The sequence below is a fragment of the Dipodomys merriami genome, unplaced genomic scaffold (genome assembly GCF_024711535.1).
Source record: "Dipodomys merriami isolate MVZ:Mamm:240054 unplaced genomic scaffold, mDipMer1.0.p SCAF_2, whole genome shotgun sequence".
In the NCBI taxonomy this organism is placed as follows: domain Eukaryota; kingdom Metazoa; phylum Chordata; class Mammalia; order Rodentia; family Heteromyidae; genus Dipodomys; species Dipodomys merriami.
In genome coordinates, this window is record NW_027203381.1 from 95,444,403 (window position 1) to 95,465,084 (window position 20,682).

Here is a 20,682-nt window from a genome sequence, read left to right on the forward strand (position 1 = left end):
CTCTCCCCATTTTTCCCTCCCATTCCCACACACAGTTAATTTTCAACATTGTTACTAGTGAGTATGACTACTGCATTTGTTCACACTTTGTCCCTTCATTTAAAGTATGGCTTTAAAAAAAGAATACTAGGTCGGGTGCCAGTGGCTCATATCTATAATGCTAGCAACTAAGGAGGCTGAGATCTAAGAATAGTGGTTCGAAGCCAGACCAGACAGGAATAGCCCCCTCTTATCTCCAATAAATCATTCATAAAAAGCTGAATACTAGTGTTGTGTGTGGCTCAAGTGGTAGAGCACTAGCCTTGAGCACAAAGAGGCTCAGGCCCCAGTTCATGCCTCAGAACTGAAAGAAAAAAAAAAAAGAGCAAGCGATAGCATGTTTTTTAAAGGGTTGAAGTCAAAGGGAGAGACTGGATGAATGGAAAGAGGAAAGATTTCTGAATGCACTCATAATATTCAGTGTATATGTGAAATCAGATCTAGGTAAATTGAGAGGATGGTTGGGGTAAGAAGAGATCGGGGAGAATGATGACAGGGGTGACATTGCTCAAGATACATTGAACTCATAAACTGACATGTAGAACTGAAAACCCTCAGTTGAACTAGTTGATAACAAACATGAGTAAATAGACATTTACACTCAAAACTATCTTTCTCATTTATTTTTTCCTTGTTTTTGCCATGACTGCTCAAATTGATTCACTTATTTGTGTGTTAACACTGCATACTACTGGATACTACTAATTTCTTGCCTCTCTCCCTCATTGAATTAAAAGTCTTCGTTTTCAAACAGGGATTAATTTTATTCACAAGCAAAGAGATGTATAGTCTCAAGGTTATTACTTTAATCATCTGACTAGTATTTTTTTTTGTTTGAGTCCATCTTGATTTCTTATATAGCCACAGTTGAAACTCTACACTTACTTTAAATTGGATATTGATCATACTCAAAGACTCTGTAATGATAGGAGTTGTGAAAGTATAGATGTTGATATTAACCTTGATAATTTGCTATTATTTATTATATTTACCAAGATAAATTTTACAGTTTATGAAATCGCAAAATATGGCATTTAAATCTAATGAAATTAAATATATTTAGTTTAGTTCAAATCATAGTATGGAAGGGTTGAAATGAATTTTACAGGTTGAAAATATTTCTTTAAATTTTACATTTTCTGATATAAACTGCTTACTGTACCTCCTCAATTATAATTTTGAAATAGCCTCAAAAATGTATTTATAAATGAATTGAATGTGTATATATGCAATGTATTATTATATATATATCTCTATATAAATCTATGTATTTATATGTTAATATGTGTAAATATATACTGTAGACTATACTCTGTGTAAATACAAATGTGTAAAATGTATAAATATATCCATTATATATACTGTATATATATATATATATACACAACATATACAAATGCATATAAATATTAGCATCCCACTTCAATAGGCTGAAAGATAGATATGCAAGATTTTCCCAAAAAGAATACACTTGCTTCTTTCTAAAAATTAAACAAAATCACTGATTTGGTTAAAAATGTTTCCATTGATTACTATTGATATTAAATGTAAATAATTTTCATAATTGTAAGACCTGGTATATGCCAGCTAAATATTCAATACTTTTTTTGAAAAATGACAGAGTAGTTGATTATCAGACTTTGTATCTAAATAGACATTTAAAACTGTTTCAGTAAATGCTCTTCACTCTTTATGTTTGTTATACTAGAACATAACATAGAGACTTTGGTATAACACAGTAGTTAAAATTTACATTGAATTACAATGTACACACATCTCTGCAGAACAAAACAAATAGGACTTTGTATACCTTTCATTTTATTGATTCCATAAAAATATGTTTTTTTACCTTTTTATTTTCATTTTCTTTCCTCCATTATTTAATATTATTAACAATGACTAAGATCTTTAAGTTGCTCCTACTTATAGAGTTAGCTAAAATAAAATTTATTCAGTTATCCAAACAATAAACCAAATTATTTCTGAAATATTTTAACTGCTACACACCTCAAATTAATTTTAACAACAGTCTTCTACACTGAAAAATATGGTTGAAAGATTATTAGATCTTGAGAGATGTCAGACATTGTGTTTTCTGGAACAATTTAAAGAAAGAAAATGTTGTGCAAATTGGAAATTGAATACAACATCAAAATTATTAAAAATTCCAAGAAAAACACTCCTACATGATCTACCCTTACAGGTAATGATAGCGAACATATCTTTGATGTTAATTACTACACGCAAAAATAGAAACTCTCTGTTAATTTTAAATGAAATTGTTAATTTTAACATATATTAGTATAGCCAACATAATACAAACACATTATAAGTAAGAAAAAGACAACATTAAACATGATGACTTCTCTCTTAATATTGCTTATGCATAAAGTAAGATGTAGGCTTTACTATAATACCCTTAAAACTCTATTATCTATGAATGAGCCATTTCACAATTTTCTCAAGAATACTTTTACTTTTTGTATTTCTCAACCAGAATATAATTAATTCTTTTAATCTTAAAGATACTTGATTTCCTTAAATTTGCTCTTTCTTTTGGTAATAGAAAATGTTACATGGATAGTAATAGCAGGGATTTTTTTTTCCTGCAGGAATGTAGATTCCTATTATTTTCCTGGACAACTGCAATATTTGGTCTGAGAACATTCCATTAGCATAATACATAAATCTAGTGTCAAATCAATTTAGAATGACTTGCACTTTGAATAGTTCTTGTCAAGTCTACGTGGTGAGTAGTTTGTAATAACTTCATGACTTATGACTATTTTAAATCAAGTTCAGCATTCCACACCCTTTAGTTATTTGCAAAGGAATATAAAGTCAGTAACATTAAACTAGTATGAGAGAATTGAGATGATGCCCTCTGCATCCTTGAATGTTCTTCATTTATATTTGAAGATGAAGCAAAACCTGTGTTCCATGCTCAGATTTTAATTTGGTCAACACTTTAGAGTCCCAAATCTTAACATCTGTATTCTGGAATATTTTGATAACTCTTCAGTACACTATGAAATAAAATATCCCAATGTTTTCCCATATTATTTTTCAATAATTTGAATTTCAGCTATTTTGGTAATTTAATTAGTTCTTAAAATTCTTTCATATTATACATCAGTTATTCTACTCTTCTAAAGAACCTCTATATAATAACACCAGTTATGGTGTTTTTCAGGCCGTAACAAAGAAGCATACTGTACCTCTTATTCTGCTGGTGGTTTCAGATGTGGTTGGGCTGGTTGTTATGGTTACTGTGGTTGTGACTGTTGCAGTGGTAAGGGAGGGGATGATAGTAGTGGGAAGCAAAGTGGTGGGAACATCTGGTGAGTGGGAAGAAAAACAAAACACAAAACAAAAATCATATCATGCAAACAAAAGAGAAACACGAATGATTCAAATTATAAGCACATATATCTTACTTATGTTTAACTTTACAAGCTTGCACAGAGGTTCGGGTGGTACAACTGATGGTACCACACAGATTCTGTCATTTTTATTTTTCACTTCTTTTTTATTTTCTCCAACACAAAGCAATGTCTTGGAGCCAAGTTAGAGAATAATGAAGGTTCTTTGCAATATGTAGAGTGAAATTTAAAATGACAAGAATTCATTTGTTCACTGAATCATTTGAAAAATGAGTCATTTGAAAATTTGGACATGCAGTAGCAAAATACATACAGTAAAACAAAAAAATAGCATGCTTGGTAAACAAATTAAAAAAAAGAAATAACACATACAGAAATAAACAAAAATACCACCATAGAAGATTAACGATGTTAATGATGAATATGCATATGCATATTAAGTGCTGTTCGCTTTTTGCTTTTTTTAGGAAAACTTAATGGTAAGAACTAAAATGAGAGCAAACTTTAGAAACAAACAAACAAAAGAAGCTATTATTATTATTGTTATTTTGCTTCTCCTGTTTTCACAAATAATGTTAATGTACAGAATCTTGCAAATCTTACCCAAATTAGCTGGTAACGCCTTGTAACAATTTTGCGGTACGTAGGAGTCTTTAACATGTATTGAGTCAACTAGAATGGAACTCAATATTCTGAAAGGTTTATGGCTTATTTTAATGTGGCATAGCTTGAGGAATTTACTGAACATAGATTTTATGACATTCAATCCTTAATCCATAAATCATCAAGTTGCCAAAAGTTAACATAGTACTTCAAATTTACACAAGACAGGAGATGAAACAAATAAAGACAGAATAATTTAATGTCCAATCCCCTCTTCCTTTCATTCAAACTTTCTGAAAATATGAAAAAATAGCAAAGGGAAAATTAAAAGGACCCAACTAATATCAAGCTACATAATCCTCAGTAAAAGGCTTAGAGTAACAAATCTAGTCTCAAGTGGATATATGTATTAACTAATACAGTGACGTGATTAGAAACAGTTCCCAAATTACCTGCAATTAATATACTGGTGATTATTTCATGTGTTTGTCACAAACATGCAAAGTGTTTGACAGACTGTTTTGCTATTAAGTGGTTTCCTATAATTCCCTCTAGTAAAAGTCTTTGAGTCACACCAAACATTTTATAGTTCTTTACTTCTGATAAATAGTCCTACTCAATTACAGACTTTCCCTACTGAATTCTGTATATTAGAAACAAGCATGGGGTCACTCTCTCATCTTGAATATTGATGTTTACACCTGCTTTGCAATGGAGAAATGCTTCCTGGCCAGGCAAATTATGGAAACAACCTCTGAAAACTCATTGATGTAACATTAATTACTAAGGAAAGTGGCTATTTCCTGGAGTGTGGTTTTGCATGATCATACCTTAGAACTGTCTATAAAATGTTTTAATGGAATAAATATTATGTATCTATGCATGTACATAGTACTTTTGGGTTGAGAGGGTTGTTTTATTTGTTTTTAATCATATGTTCTTATTTCATGGTAAGCTTTTTAAATAGTGGAAACTGATTCTAATTTTCCAAATATGATTTTAATTTTTGTGCACAGACAACAGAAAATGAAAAATCTTTATTAGCAAAATAATTTCCTCATTATGATCTAAATGGTATGTATTTAATAAATGCAAAGGTCAGTATTTTCCATGACGTTCAAGTTTGAAAACAGATTTTAATATTGTCACTTACTGCTCAGTGTAAAGCGTAAAGAATCTATTATTACCAAACTAATCTCATATTAAATTATTTTCTATCAGATATAGTAATAGAATACTACTTTTTCACCTAGTTTTAATAAAATAAACTATCAATATCAGCTCAGGCATTTGATTTGTAAGCACAGAATACATATAAGTGTGTTATTCATTTGCTTATATTAGTATATTTAAAAAATGTCATTTTGAATTTTTTTCTCTTCCCATATTAGAAAAAAATAGAAATTCTAATTTGGGAGTCTACATATTTTCAAGTCTTATGACCTATCTCATATAAACCAATAATGTCCTGGTATTGTATAAAATTCATTAAATATATATATATATATATATATATATATATCTTTTTCTTCAACTAGTACTCAGAGAATTGAAAATATGGATAAATGTAACAATTGTTTATGAATTTTAAATTAATTATCCAGATAGATGAGTAAAAAACGCATGTCATTATTAGCATGTGATCTAGCTTCCCATCATCTTCTTCCAACCTTCCTTCTTTTTTTTTTGTGGCTGAAAGTAATCTGGTGAAAGCATCTTGGCCTATATGATAACTCGGTTAAGAAAATGACCCATTAGGGGGCTGGGAAGGTGGCTTAGTGGTAGAGTGTTTGCCTTCCATGCTTGAGATTCTGGGTTTAATTCCTCAGCACCACATAAGCAGAAAAAGCTGGAAATGGAGCTGTGGCTCAAGTGGTAGAGTGCTTGCCTTGAGCTGAAGAGCTGAGGGACAATACCCAGGCCCAGAGTTTGGGCCCCAGGACAAACAAGAAAAAAATAAAATAAAGTAAATCAGAGAGAAATGGACTTGAATTAAAAGCCTGGGCCCTATCACTGAACTATTTTTCTCCAGATTACTGCACTATCACTTTGAGCTACAGCTCTTGGTTTCTGGTGGTTAATTAGAGGTAAGAGTCTTGCAGAAGATTTCCTTTCCTGGGCTACAAGAATGATCAATGTGAACAGGATCATATTAGTTTTTTATTTTTTTTAATTGTTGTTTTTAATGCATAGGTCTATCACTTCTCAATAAATTCCACATATCTGTGGGAAAAAAAGAACAACAAACAAACATAAACAGAGTCTCACGGACTGGAGCTTGAACTCAGGACCTAGATGCTCCCATGTGATTTTGTGCTCAAGGCTATTGCTCTACCACTTGAACCACAGTTGCATGCCTGGTTAATTGCAGAAAACAATCTCATTGACTTTTCTTCCTGGCCTGGCTTCAAACCATGGTCCTCAGATCTCAGCCTCCTGAGTAGCTAGGATTAAAAGCATGAGCCAGTGGAACCTGGATCCTATTTTCAATGAATACAAATGGATGAATTTTGATTTTTTTTAATTTCTTTTAAAATTTCAAATAATTATGAGGGATTCTTCAATCTGTTGTGCTCTACTAAGCGCCACTCATAAAATGTGGTGACATTTACTTCTTTTTTTGTGGGGGGGGGGGGATGGTGAAACAATAAAATCTGAAATAATTTGAATTCACACTTCTAGAATTTTTTAAATAATTAATATGAATTTCAAAAATAAACCATGGACTTAAACCTTCCAACAATTCTTTGGAACTGCTTGGAATTCTGTGCAAGTTGATAGAAATTTAACAGTATTCCTATATTCTACTTAAATTTCCTGATTGCTCTCATTTTAGTCCCTTTTCTCTTGTCTTGACAATTAGTCTTAGAGCATAATCTTTCTTGATGTGGAAACCTCAGTGCAATGTGAAAGGTCAATAAATAGCCAATAAACACAATTATAATATTATAAGCATATAACCTTTTCAAGGTATTTAGATAAGCCCAATTATGTGATAGGACCAACGAATTATCATTGAAGTAAAATGATTTCTTTCCACTGAAAAAAGTGATCTTATTTTGTCTTCAACATAAATTAGAAAGGTCAGATTTCAAGGCCAACACCTAGTTACTCCTCATTTCATCAAAACATAAATATCATCCACAAATCTTTCTTCTACATTGAGAGTAATGCAGATCTGGTTTATAGCTGATGTTTTCTGTGTTTCCATATAAATTCTCTTCCTTGTCACCTAACTGAAGTTTTTTTCAAGCTTCTTGTCAGTTGTCTCGTATCACAACAAAATTACAATACTTGTATTGCCATAATTAAGGAAGTTTCAAGATAGTTTTCTGTTCTATATAATTTTACATATACATATTTATACTAGTTATATGACAGAACCTTGTTTTATTTGATCTCAGTATTATTATCTTTGTCTTGTCAGAGAGCTGACATTAGCAAAAGTCTGTAGGAACCACTTTCTGAAACCCAAGGGTTCTTACTTTTTATTTTGATCTTGTTCTTACTCCGACAAATGACTGGCAATATTCAGGACTATTTAGCAGATTAAGGCAAGGTAAAGAATATTAATTTTGGCCTTTTAGTTAGCTGTTGATTACAAAAGTATACAATATTTTCATGAAATAACTGGACTTGTCAGGCACTTCATAACGCTATTACTAGGGATAATGATACTGATGACATAGGTACCATATCCTTGTTAATAACATGAATCAGTAACAGAATTATACAATTATTCCCTAGAAAATATTGCTGTCCTCACTTTCTTGTGCTCATGGTATTTAGAAATTCATTCTGAGAGTCTTCAGTTCTACAAGACTATTTTTAAAATATAAAAAAAGACAGCATCTCCAAGGATCTTGTGCTTTGAATGCATATTTTTTAATGTTGTGAAAGTGTTAGAACTCCCAGATCATATCATCCAATTAAAAATGATGGGAAAATGTCCTTTCCTTCACATACTAATGAGTGAATTAAAAAAAAAAATGCCACCACATTTTGTTAGTGGCGCTTAGTAGAGCACAACAGATACTGTATAACCTTGTCAGAATGAAATCACTTGCAACAAGCACTGCATACAATAAACTGCAGTGTGGTAAAGCACCTTTTCCCCAGTAACGAGCTTTTCAGGTTAAAGGTATGTTCTGTTCTCTACAAATGCAATGTACAATAATTTCTAACTTGTCAACCTGTTTTGTTTTGTGGCAGTTTCTCTTTTTAAAACTGGCATTTAGAATGGATTTTCGAAGCAAAATTAAGTCTAAACAGCCCTAGAAGCCAAAACTGTGAGTTTCTCTTTCCAAACCAGTGTTCAAATAAGGAGAAAAATTCCTCCTACTTATGTACTTTGAAATCCATTTATCTATTTCCTTCCTTTGTGTGTCCTAAGTTTTCCTTTCCAGACTACTCCCAGGATAATCAGTCTACACCAACTTTTCTTTTTTTTTTTTTTTTTTATGGAGACACTTATAAGTGTTAGATTTTGATGGATAATAGATGAACTAAGATTGGAAGTGTCTCGTTCATTTCCAACATAGTATCCAGTGGGTTTCACCGCTGAATTAGTGCAAACATGGTCCCACTTTTCTCTGCTTCCCTTTCCACTCCCCAAATCAGATTAACTTATATAGAAGATAAAGGGTACAGAAAAACAAACAAACAAATCTACTTAAGGGAATTAACTCCCCCCAAAAAAGGAAAGAAAAAAGATTGGTAGTGTCTTTCTGGTAGAGAAAAAAGGAAATGTATTCATCTGAATCATATAACTGGAAGTTTTGTCCATCACCTTTACAATAAAATTTAAATTAAAAAAAGATTGGAAGTGTCTTTCTGGTAGAGAGTATGCACATTTTTTTTCTTTACAAATCGTAAGGCATCTTTTTTTTTTTTGTCAGTCATGGGGCTTCAACTCTGTAAGGCACCTTCTTGTTATTGCTAATTCTACTTCCATCAGATGTGATGGTAAAAGAACATTTTATGGTATTTGCTTTTACGTCTTTGGGGAAAATGAACATTCCTCTGTTTACCTTATGTTCAATTACACATAGAGCAATCTATTTTGGGTCAGGCCATAAAAGTACATAACTACAAGTCCCTTATTTAAATGCCATTCATCAGGTTGAAAGGGCCTCAAGTCACCAGTGGATTTCACCTCCCTGAAAAATCATCCATAATCTCATCTGCTTCATAGAAAGGGACCCTTTGCAAAACCAGATTTGAATGAATCCCTTTTCATTATTTTGGTTGCTCCTATAGCTTTTCATAATAAATGAATCCTTATGAGAAAAATGAAAAGTAGCACAATTTTCAACTGTAGGTGGTATCTCACAGTTTTATGTAATTACAATTAAAAGTTATGAATAAAATCAATGTATTATTAAAAATATATGGTTTACACTTTTAAAATGCTTTTGAGCGGGGGCGGGGGAGGGAGAGGATGGGAAGGGATAGGAAGGGGAAACAAAGGAGGAGGCTACAATGCTTGATAAGAAATGTACTCATTATCTTGCCCATGTAATTGTAACCCCTCTGTACAGTATTTTCACAAATTAAAAATTAAAAAAATAAAATGCTTTTGATACATTCCAAAGTGAAAAAAAATACATTGAAATTTAAAGAAGGACTTCAAAATGCTTTGACATGGATAATCTGACATCCTTTAGCTCCACCTAATTCAATTGGTTTGTCTTTGGCTAAAATATTTTACATACAAGTATATCAGATAAATACTGTCCTTTATTTACAAAATCGAATCAAGTATGTATACAAAGAAATGTGTTATACTAGAAAAATACAGATATTATTGTTTTCATGTAGTTTATGATAAAATAGCTAGAAGGAATTTTGTATGTAGTTTAGGTCTGTGTACCTATTAATTTTATTTAAAATTGAATACTATAGATATGGTAATTTATATAAATTTCTCCAGAACAGGTTCTTGACTATTGATAGATACAACTGACTTAAACACAAAATATGTTCACTTAAGAATATTATTGATGTAATATTTTTGCATGTGACTTTGAGAAACTAGTTTTCTCAATGTGTCAGCTCATATATAAAATACAAAAACTCACCAATTACCTTACACTGCAAGTCATATTAGACATAAAACTTAAAAGATAACCTTGTATATGCTTGAAAAACTAATAATGACATGCATGGCATAAAAAGGAACATAAGTGAAACTTCATTTGAGAATACAAAAGCACTTTCTATGAAACAACCATAGTCGAATATAGCATGCTAATGATAAAACCTCTCAAGTTTTCTTGATTGAATTTATTTATTTATTTTTAGTGTTCATTTTTTCACAAAAAGTTGCTTAACTAGTACTAGGTTATATATTTATTTCATATTACATTGTTCAATCATGGACTTAATAAAAATATTTGTGATATTGGTCTTGAACCCATTTCTTCTTTCACACACATATCATACACATATAGTGTAAAACTGACTGGATCATGTCTGAACTATGCTACCTTTGTTGAATCTAAAGAGAGAGATCTGAGCTTCCAGGAGTCACATCTAAGACTGAAATTTCACAAGTAAAAATATTTTACTCTGAATGTTTTTGATGGCTCAAGTCTGTAATCAAAGCTACTTGGGATATGAGGAAAGGAGGATCTTGGCTTAAGGCTAAGGCAAGCAAAAGCATGAGATCTTATCTAAAAACAAACTCAAGAAAAGAGAGCCAGGACTGTAGCTCAAGTTTTGCTTGTTTAGCAAATGTGAGGCCCTGAGTTTAAACTCCCGCACCATCAAGAAAAAAATAAATAATTGTTTTATTTGGTAAAATATTCACGATTCTTATTTTAGAAGTAATGACAAAGACTGATAATGTTCCCAGAATATTTTTGTTTAAAATATGGTCTTTATAAGGATGTCAACATTTCACCAAATTAAAACACTTTGAGGAATTTTACATTTCCATGGATGTAGTTCTTGCAATATATTAACCTGGAAAACCTGTTTAACTCTATAAGTGGCCATTTATTTACAAATGAATTGCCAAATAAATACAACTTACTTCACTCACATACAACATACAAAGATCTTTGGAAGTGATAGAAGAACAAGCATTACACTGACACCTGATGTCAAGTTGTATGTGTGTGTGTGTGTGTGTGTGTGTGTGTGCACGCGCGCGTGTGTTTTGTGTGCGTATAAAACGTATGTGTATTGTACATTTAATTACAATTGAGACTGAATGAATGAATGTCAGCATGTACATATGTGCACATACATATTTACATATAATTAATCCATTAAATTTGTGTTTGAGGATAGATATAATAATTAAAGAAACTACTAATTAATAGTTTACTACCTAAGAGCTAGGTGTTCAGAGATAAAGAAAATTCTCTAAAGCTCTGCTTTCAAGGAAATCATATTCTCCTGAAAAAATAAAGAATAATTCAAATGTGTATATACATTTTTATTTGAAAATAAAGGTGTAGCTTTATATACACTTATATAAATATACTGTCAGGAACTACTTCATGATGGGGTTGCATATTTTCTAAGAAATATATTTTTAGAGAATAGAACACTGGAATAGGAATAGATCTATTTATATGATCATCACTACTAACAGGAAGACTGTGTATGCTACAATGTCTTGGTTACTATGATATCATTAAGTGATAGTGATTTTTTTATCTTCTTCATAATCTTTGAGATTACATTCAGCTACACAGCCCATCACTGACCAAAGTCACAACATTATGTGGCACATGACTATATAACTAAATATGTCTATATCTATATCTAGATAGATAGATAGATAGATATACACCCAACTAAAACATGGAGAATAATAATAAATGTTCTGTCAAGAAATAAAATGAAACGGTAGAGGGATGGTAGTAGCTTTTAATGGAGATGAATGAAAAACATCTAAGAAGACATCTTTTATCAGAGATCTGGAAAATGAGAAAATAGCACTACACAGACAAGGCCAGCATTCATGACAGTCATGCTTCAATTTCTTGGAAAACCACTGTGGACACAGGCAAAATTCCTTTAAAAACAGAATGAGCTTAGTGTCTTAGGAGAGTTGAAAGAGGGTGAAGGGACAGAATTGGTTGTCTGCATGATACCAGGAAATGTGAGTTAGGGACTGTAGCACATAACTTCCAATTACTTGAGAGGTGAAGACCAGAAAATCACATTGCTTGGTAGCCTAGGCAAGACTATCACAAACCAGTCTCTGCATAGTGGTGCATACCTTTAATACCAGGTACGAATAGTTAAGGAGGAAAAAATAGGAGGATGATGGTCTAATGGTGGATAGGGCTAACAAGCTTTAATCCCTTCCCAAAAAACAAACAAAAACAAAACAACTCCCCCCCCCCAAAAAAATATCATAAAATCTAAATGAAGTGGGACAGGGTTGCAAAGTTGCTTATGACTCAAGTGGTGGAATTCTTGCCAAGTAAGTATGAGGCCTTGAGTTTAAGATGGGTGGGGGAACTCTGCTGGGAACATCAATCTTATCTAGCTAGATATGATAAGGTCAGTAATAATTGAGCTTAATACAAAGTAATAACTTTGCATTTGCTCTAGATATGAAGCATCTTTAGGTTTTGTGAATGGGGAAAAGTCATGAAAGGATATGAATTTAAAGGCTCATAAGTTGGAACAATTGGAAATATGCATGGATTTTTGTGTGTATGTGTGGTTTGTGGGGCTTGAACTCAGGCCTGGGTGCTGTCCCTGAGCTCTTCAGCTCAAGGTGAGCACTCTACCATTTTGAGCCACAGCACCACTTGAGGTTTTCTGGTCCTTAATTGGAGGTAAGAGTCTCATGGATATCCCTGTCCAGGCTGGATATGAAATGTGATCCTCAGATCTCAGCCTACTGAATAGCTGGAGTAACAGGCATAAGCCACTGGTGCCCAGCTATGCATGGGTGTTTAGAATCTGGCACCTGTAAGATACCCTTTCAATATTTATGCCAGAGTAAAGGGTGGCTTGAAGATTAGGGAGCATGGTTTAGAAGGATGAAAAGTACTGGTGAGAGAAAAACAGGTAGGAATGAAGATAATTCTTAGATGCTAAAACAACTACATGATACATAGTTAAGCCATTTGGGAAAACTACATTGTAAGGAGCAGAAAAAACAGGCTCTATGCCAAACCTGTATCTCCTTTTCATAAATGTCATTGTTTCTGAAAACTATTGCTAACATTTCTCCTCCTGGCTGTTGCATGATGCTTGAATTCACTAATAAATGAGCTAATTAATGCTTGTATTTTGGGGTAGAAGAGCTCTCTGCTTTTCTTCAAAGCTCTAGCCTTATTATCTTATTTCCACAAAAACCTATCTAAAAGGCCATAGTGAGTGCCATAGATTTTTTTTAATCCTTATTAAATAGTGCAACTGAGAGAAACAATTATATGTAACTAGACTCAGAAATATTCTTAAATGTATGGAATTTTGAATAGTACTTCCTTTCTTAGGAGGAATGGAGATTTTTTTTTCCCTTTTGACATCTCACGCAGGGTTCCATCTAGATATTTACTGCAGAGTGGTATGTCTATGTGATTTTTTTTAGATTTACGTGAATTTTTAAAATTTATCCACCACATACTCTATGTGGAAAAGCTGGAATTCACCTTCACTCTGCGTTGTCTCCCCAATACATGTTTAAAATGCTTTATGAAGCAAACAGTGATCTTGTCCCTAGTCTTTTTCACCACTCCTCTTCTCTCTGCAGAGTTCAACAGTGGATTTATCCAGTCAGAGGTATGCATTTCCTACAGGCATCAGAGCTCTCCCTACTCATTCATGTCCAGAAATGACATGTTTTATCTCAAAGATTAAAGCAACTACTGTTTTAAGAATCATCCAACTAGTTACTGCCTGGAAATTCTCAACCAAATATGAGAGCAGCAAGCATAGGGTTTTTCCATTAGCAGACTGTTCATTACTCCATATGGATGTCTTTTTGCCATCCTTTTCTTCTTCTACCATGTATTTGCTATCTATGCTTCTAAAGAAAGCTGCTCCAAAGGAAAATGCTCATTATGAGTGTGCAGAATTAATTTGCCAACTGGTATGTCTGTTTCTATGTGAGGAAACAGATTTTAGTTAAAACCCCTTTTCATGTTTGCTAGGCTGTGCAGCTGTCCATAATCCAAGGCTTCCTCTCTTGCTTGTCATCCACTCATCAGAGCTCAAAGGTTTTCTCTTTTAATTTAACAAGGTTTATAAGTGTCACCTTGCCTAGTAATACAGCTAGGCATAAAGAAACGATGCCGTCTTCCAGTGAGTCTAAACATTTTGTTCCTAGGTGACTTTAATAGTAAATCCATGTCACAAGAAGCTACAAACATTTTTGTCTGGCTATATACTTGCTCTGAAGCACGTTTCTCAAAAATATTGTGATGAGAATACTTAGTAGCTTTGAAATCATTGCTAACCCTGACATGTGTCTATGGAAGTTCTATGCCTATAATAAATAGGCATGTGCATGTAACAATTACATGTATCAATTTCTATACTTTGGAAGGTCATAAACAAATTTGAGATATTAATTTGTGATATTTTTAATCTTTTAGAAAAAATATTATAGCATTCACTCACAGAAGTTTTATTTTGCTAAACATAGGTCAATAATAACAATGCTAGATCAACAATGTTTATTTTCTGTATAACAGTTAAATATTTGAAAGACAAGATGGCTTGAATTGAAATGTTTACTAACTGAAGGAAGGATACCCCTTATTTGGTTTGTTTCACTTCCATAGCAGGCAAGTCAATTACAATAGAAAATCAACAATACTCCGGATGGAAAAGAGCTTTCATTTACTTTATCTCTGAAGACATGTATGTCCAAATAAGGAACCAAGCTTGGAAGGTTGGCTTAAGGCAGTAATCTGTAATATACAGTTGCACATACAGCTTTTTTTTGGTCTCTGAATATCTTTTGACATTTATTAACAATAAAATCAAAATGAAATGAAAGTTTCAATCTTATTGATTCTTAAAAGTTAGAAAGGCACAGTAAATAGCTTCATTCCTTTTACAACAATACATGCACATTTCTAGTAGTAATATTCTCTTATTATTAAAATTTAAGAAATAGAACACCTTTTTATTATGTGCAAGTACTTATACAAAGGAATTTCAATTTAACATGTCCTTTTATGTGTTAAAAAACCCACAATATTTTTATAATGGTTCCTGTTAGCTAATAATAAGTGTGTATAGGTGTATATATACATATATATATGTATTATCTAAAAGATTAAAACAACTACTCTTTTAAGATAATCATATATAGCTAAATACATGTATGTGAGTGCTACATCTGAAACAAACAATTTTACTGGCAACATAAATATCAGTATTTATTTACTAGACACCTGTATAAATAAACAAATTAAAATTTGCTCTATTTCTATATTTTAAAGATTTTTTCCTATTGCTTTGTTAGCAAGAATTTTGAGTGTTTTTGTTCTTTAGTAAAATTAATTTAATTTATAATCTGGATATTATTCAGAAACATCTGTGTCAGTAAACTTTCTGCAGTCGTTTAGTAATTATTATAATTGAATTGTCCTTTGTATAAGAAGGTTATTACCAAAATAAACAACAATAATAGATGCATTAAGCTTTGTATTAATCTATGAATAAATCTATGTATCTGACATAGTATGTGATACTTCCATTTATATTTGTCACTTAGGAAAAATCCAGAATTCGTGAATTACTATTTTTTTTTAAATCCCAGATTCTTGGATTTCACTCTCCTATGTTTCAATCATGTGCATCTATGTATGACTTCCTTTTCATATTAAACTACAATCTTCTTAAATGTCATTTACCTGAGTGTTATTGTTCTAAAAAGATAAATACTGTCATTTTTTAATAAAGGAATCAATTGTTCTTTTGGTTAAATTATCTAGATATAAATATGGCAATAAAAAACATATTTCAAGTCAGGTTCTGCTGGCTCACATCTGTATTTCTAGCTACTCAGGAGGCTGAGATTTGAGGATCATTGTTCAAGGCCAGCCTAGGAAGGAAAGGCCATGAGACTCTTTTCTCCAATTAACCACCAGAAACCTGGGAGTTCTGTTGTAGCTCAAAGTGGTAGAGCACTAGCCTTGAGCACAAGAGCTCAGGGACAGAACTCAAGCCATGAGCTGAAGCCACATGACCAACAAGAAAACTTTTAAAAAAGAAAAAAATATTTCAAATCTATTAACCTTTGGATTATGGATTTTAAAGAAATAAATATGATAGCATATATAACAAGAAAAAAATTTCAACCTTTAAGTAAGAAAGCAAAATATAAGAAATAACTATGCTCTCAGGAATTAATTAGTGCAAATGTGCTTATTAATTTAACATGTTAATTTTTTCTATTGTTGAGTTTTTTAGTGAAACTGATACCTAGTCTACTATTGGAACCTCCATGGTGCAAATTCTTCTTCATAAGTATAATATGTTATCATATAGGTATTTGTTCCCTGGCTCCAGTTAGGAATTTCATTACAGGTAAATTTTGTACCCATGGTTTCAAATTACCATTTGTACTCCTCCTTCTTAAATTTCGAAAGGTGCAAGTAAGAGTGGGACAAAATCTACTAGTATACATAACACAAAATATCAGTGCCATTGACAATTAGCTGTGAGAGCCTTTAAATCATGCTCTTTCCATTGACACCCAAAGAATAAAATCTAACCACAAAGATGCATGTAGATAGCTGATGATTTCACACAAAACTGCTCAGCAGTCTATCAGGTTAACAATCAATAGAATCTGGGCAATTGTGGGAGGCTCAGACAGGAGATTCTGTTCATGAAAAATCTTATGCTAGAGCCATATTAAATTATCACAGCTAATGTAAAAATCATCCTTGGTATAAAAGATAGAAGGGTAAAGTTATCAGAAATGATCGCTTATCATCCAATTCTGAAATGCATACAGATGTCATTATGGATTGAAATGCCACTCAAATTTCATCGCTTAGTAGGTTTTGAAACAGCAAAACCATTTACAGAAGAGTGCAGCTTTATATTTATACAACCAGTGACTAATGAAACATTATACCCAGTGTGCAAAGGGGAAAAAACACTTTATTTTGTAACGAACCCAATTGGAACCCTTTTTAAACACACTGTAACATGGTTTCACTGTTTCATCAAACCTCTCATTACTCGAGTCAATAATCCTAGGTAAACGACTGTTGAACTTCACAGCATTTATCTAGCAGCATGAATAGCGTTAATCTATGGGGTGCTTTTGATGAATTGAAGTTCAAAAAGCAAAGCCAAAAATGACTTCTTACAAAGAGCTTAGAGAACTATTTATTTGAAATATGTCAGCTGCCAACTACCTAAAGGTAGCTTGGCTATTTAGGAAACCATGCTGTTGGCTAGCCTGCAAACATCAGAAAAAAAAATATGAATTTAGCCTATTTGAATTGCCTTAAAGAAACAAATGGCATGTTCCTTATCTGACTATATTATTTCTTTTGTCACTAGCCTTCTAATTCTCTGTATTTTTGTGTTGTTGCTTTCAGCACAATGGGGCACACTCCCCAACATGCAACTGCTTTCTGAGAAATCATTAGGTGAGAGAAACACTTAAAACTTAGGAAGAATCACAGACAGTATGCTTAACCTTGATACTATACAATCTAATTATAGCCATACTCTTGAATCTGGCTTCCTGGATCTAATTTATATTCTTTACACCTGCATCAATCGTTCAATTCATTCTGGTAGTAAGTCTAGATGTTCTGTCTATGGGAACATACAACATTTAATTCCATATTTGATTGTGCTAAGCTTTCCCAAAGATGAGCTTTCTAATATATATATATATATATATATATATATATATATATATATGTATATATATATGTATTGGTAATGGGGCTTGAACTCTGGGCCTGGGTGCTGTCTCTTAGCTCTTCAACTCAAAGCTAGCACTCTCCCACTTGAGCCACAGCACCACTTCTGGTTTTCTGGTAGTTTATTGAAGATAAGAGTCTCACAGACTTTTGTGCCTGGGCTGGCTTTGAACCACAGTCCTCAGATCTCGGCCTCCTGAGTAGCTAGGATTACAGGCGAGAATCACTGGCACGCAGCTTGTACTACTTATAAAATATTAGAAATTAAATGTTTAGCTTTACCATGTTGAAGATGTATATATGTAGAGAGTTTATTCACTGTCTGCCCTCATCTTTTTAGCAGCACCAGGGGCCATTGTGAAATGAATGAAAATACATACACATATATATAATCAAGGTTGCCTAAAAATAAGAAAAGTCTTACTTTTATATATTACTTTTCTCCCACATTAGCCCACATCTTTACAAAATGAACACAAGGAAAAATCAGAAAAGCAGGGTTATTATTATTATTTTTGGTAAATTAAAACTCTTTACAAAGAATTAGACAATTCTATTTTTGTATAAATCTATGGAACTAATCAATGCTTCTTACTGTATTCCATAATTAGATTCATAGAGAAGATATCACGTAAGCAAAACTTATACATGATTCTTAAAATTCACTGGATTTAGCCAGCATCAGTGCCTTATGCATGTAATCCTTTCTACTCAGGAGGCTGAGATCTGAGTACCACGGTTCAAAGCCAGCCCAAGCAGGAAAGTCTATGAAACTCTTACCTCTCATTAACCACCAGGAAACCAGAAGTTGCACTGTGGCACAAGTTTCAGAGCACTCACTTGAGCTGAAGAGCTCAGGGACATCGCCTAAGGCCCAGAGTTCAAGCCCCACAACCAACCAAAAAAAACAAATCATTGGATTTTTACAGAATTTTGTTTTACATAAAATTACAGAATTTCAGAATTTTTTTAATACTGAAAAGAATATACTGGTACTATTAAGCATGTTTCTCTTGGTGAAATAATCTAAGGGAAATGTTATATTCTCTTAGAGAGATGCCGTTTTAGCCTGGCATACAAAATAAACCTCAAGGGCAATGTATAATTTTATTAATTACAGTACTTATTGACATCATAAAAAGTTAGCTCCATTTAATGATATGTTAAAGCTACCTATGGACAACCCATTGTGACTTCTTGTGGTTGAAAAGACATGATTGTCTTCACTACAGAGTATAGGCATTATTTCCTGTTATTTTGTTGTATTCACACCAATTATGAAATAAGATCAATCAAGAAGAAAAGTCTACAGATATTGCAATTTATTATTTGTCCGAGGCATCGACCTGCGTGACTCATCTGAGTTCCTGTGTGCCATGGGGTACATGTGTCATGCATTCCCTCTGGGTGCCCCACACTGGGCAAAGAGCCTGCGCTGCCTGACACACTCAGGAGATGGTTTGCGGGAAGTGCCATTTGTGCCCCTCCTATTTAATCAAGTAGAACAATGCCTCATGATGCCTTTTGTGTTTTTTAATGGAGGACCTCCCCCCCACCTTGCTTCCTCTTTTATTATCTTGAACAACTCTTCCCGCCCACTGATTAAAGGTTGCTAATTGTCCACATTGCCCCGAAATTGTTTAAAGTCAACTTTCTGTCCCGTGATGATCCCATGACTACAGACTTACCTTCTATGCCCCTGTTATCTATATAAGCATAAGCGTATGACGTTTTAATAAACTTTGGCTATACTCGCACGGTAGGGTCCCATTCTGCCTACCAGATACTGCGTTCCCCGGTCTCGCTGTGTGAACTGCAACAATTATTCATATGAAATTGCTCATTGATATTGTATTTTCTGTAATCAATAATATTGTCTCTAGGACTTTCTATTTTTGAGTACTATCATTTTTATGAGTAGCCAGTTAGAGAGATTTTTAAAAGGTTGTTTTTTTGATCATACAACTGCAAGTTAATTAAAGGAAATAGTTTTCATAACTCTAGATTTTAATAAAAATCCTTTAATTTGCAAAATTAAAGATATGCATTAACATTTATGAGTCACCACCAAAAATTAAATAAAAGTATTTATGACAAACTTTTTCACAAAATAACCTTATTCTTAGTGTGTGCTGTAATTTTCTTTTTATTAGCCTTTCTTGGAACGTATTAATGCAAATCTTGGAGATGTTTATGTTTATGAAAAGTCCTGATGAAAGAGCAACCAGCCCTTTAATTTGCTTTATTATGCTGAGGACTTTGACAAATTTAAGCAACTTTTTAGGCCATTCTCTAACCTGCAGTGCTTTCAGAAAGATACTTACCATGGACGATGAGGACGTATTCCGCGCTGCTTTGGCCGATGGTGTTTGTGGCTTCGCATCGGTATGTGCCATTGTCAGTCTTGTTCAGGAACAGAATGTTGAGCTCTCTGCCACTCACAACCATTCGATCAGGATCCGGTAGCTCTCCGCCATCTTTTGTCCACAACACAGGTTCTGGCCTGTTAGATCCAAAGAGGAGTACAGAGAAAATAAGAAACATTGCATACTCTGTGAACCCACTGAGTTGAGCAATTCACAAATTTCAAGACCTACTTTGTGCATAAGTATAGGCTATGGTACCATTAGAAGCACCGAACACTCACTAAGAAGATTCCATGTTAGGTTAAATTATAATTTAATTCTACCCTTCTTTAGCCGAGAGGTGTGGAACAACTAATTTGTTGAGAATCATACCATTTAACCTTTGTACCCTGAACAGGTCCTGAGTCTACATCC

General features: G+C 33.0%; 1 protein-coding gene across 2 annotated transcripts in view; it reads right to left on the reverse strand.

Moving 5' to 3' along the window:
* Cadm2 (cell adhesion molecule 2) overlaps nucleotides 1–20,682 on the reverse strand; it is a 115,416-nt gene that overhangs the window by 48,906 nt on the left and 45,828 nt on the right. The window contains exons 5-6 of one of the 2 annotated variants that reach the window (XM_070030447.1): nucleotides 20,227–20,405; nucleotides 3,258–3,377 (exon numbers count right to left, since the gene is read on the reverse strand). In XM_070030447.1, coding sequence (XP_069886548.1) covers nucleotides 3,258–3,377; nucleotides 20,227–20,405 — 299 coding nt within the window. The remainder of the gene's footprint in view (nucleotides 1–3,257; nucleotides 3,378–20,226; nucleotides 20,406–20,682) is intronic. The other variant, XM_070030449.1, reaches the window with a different exon arrangement.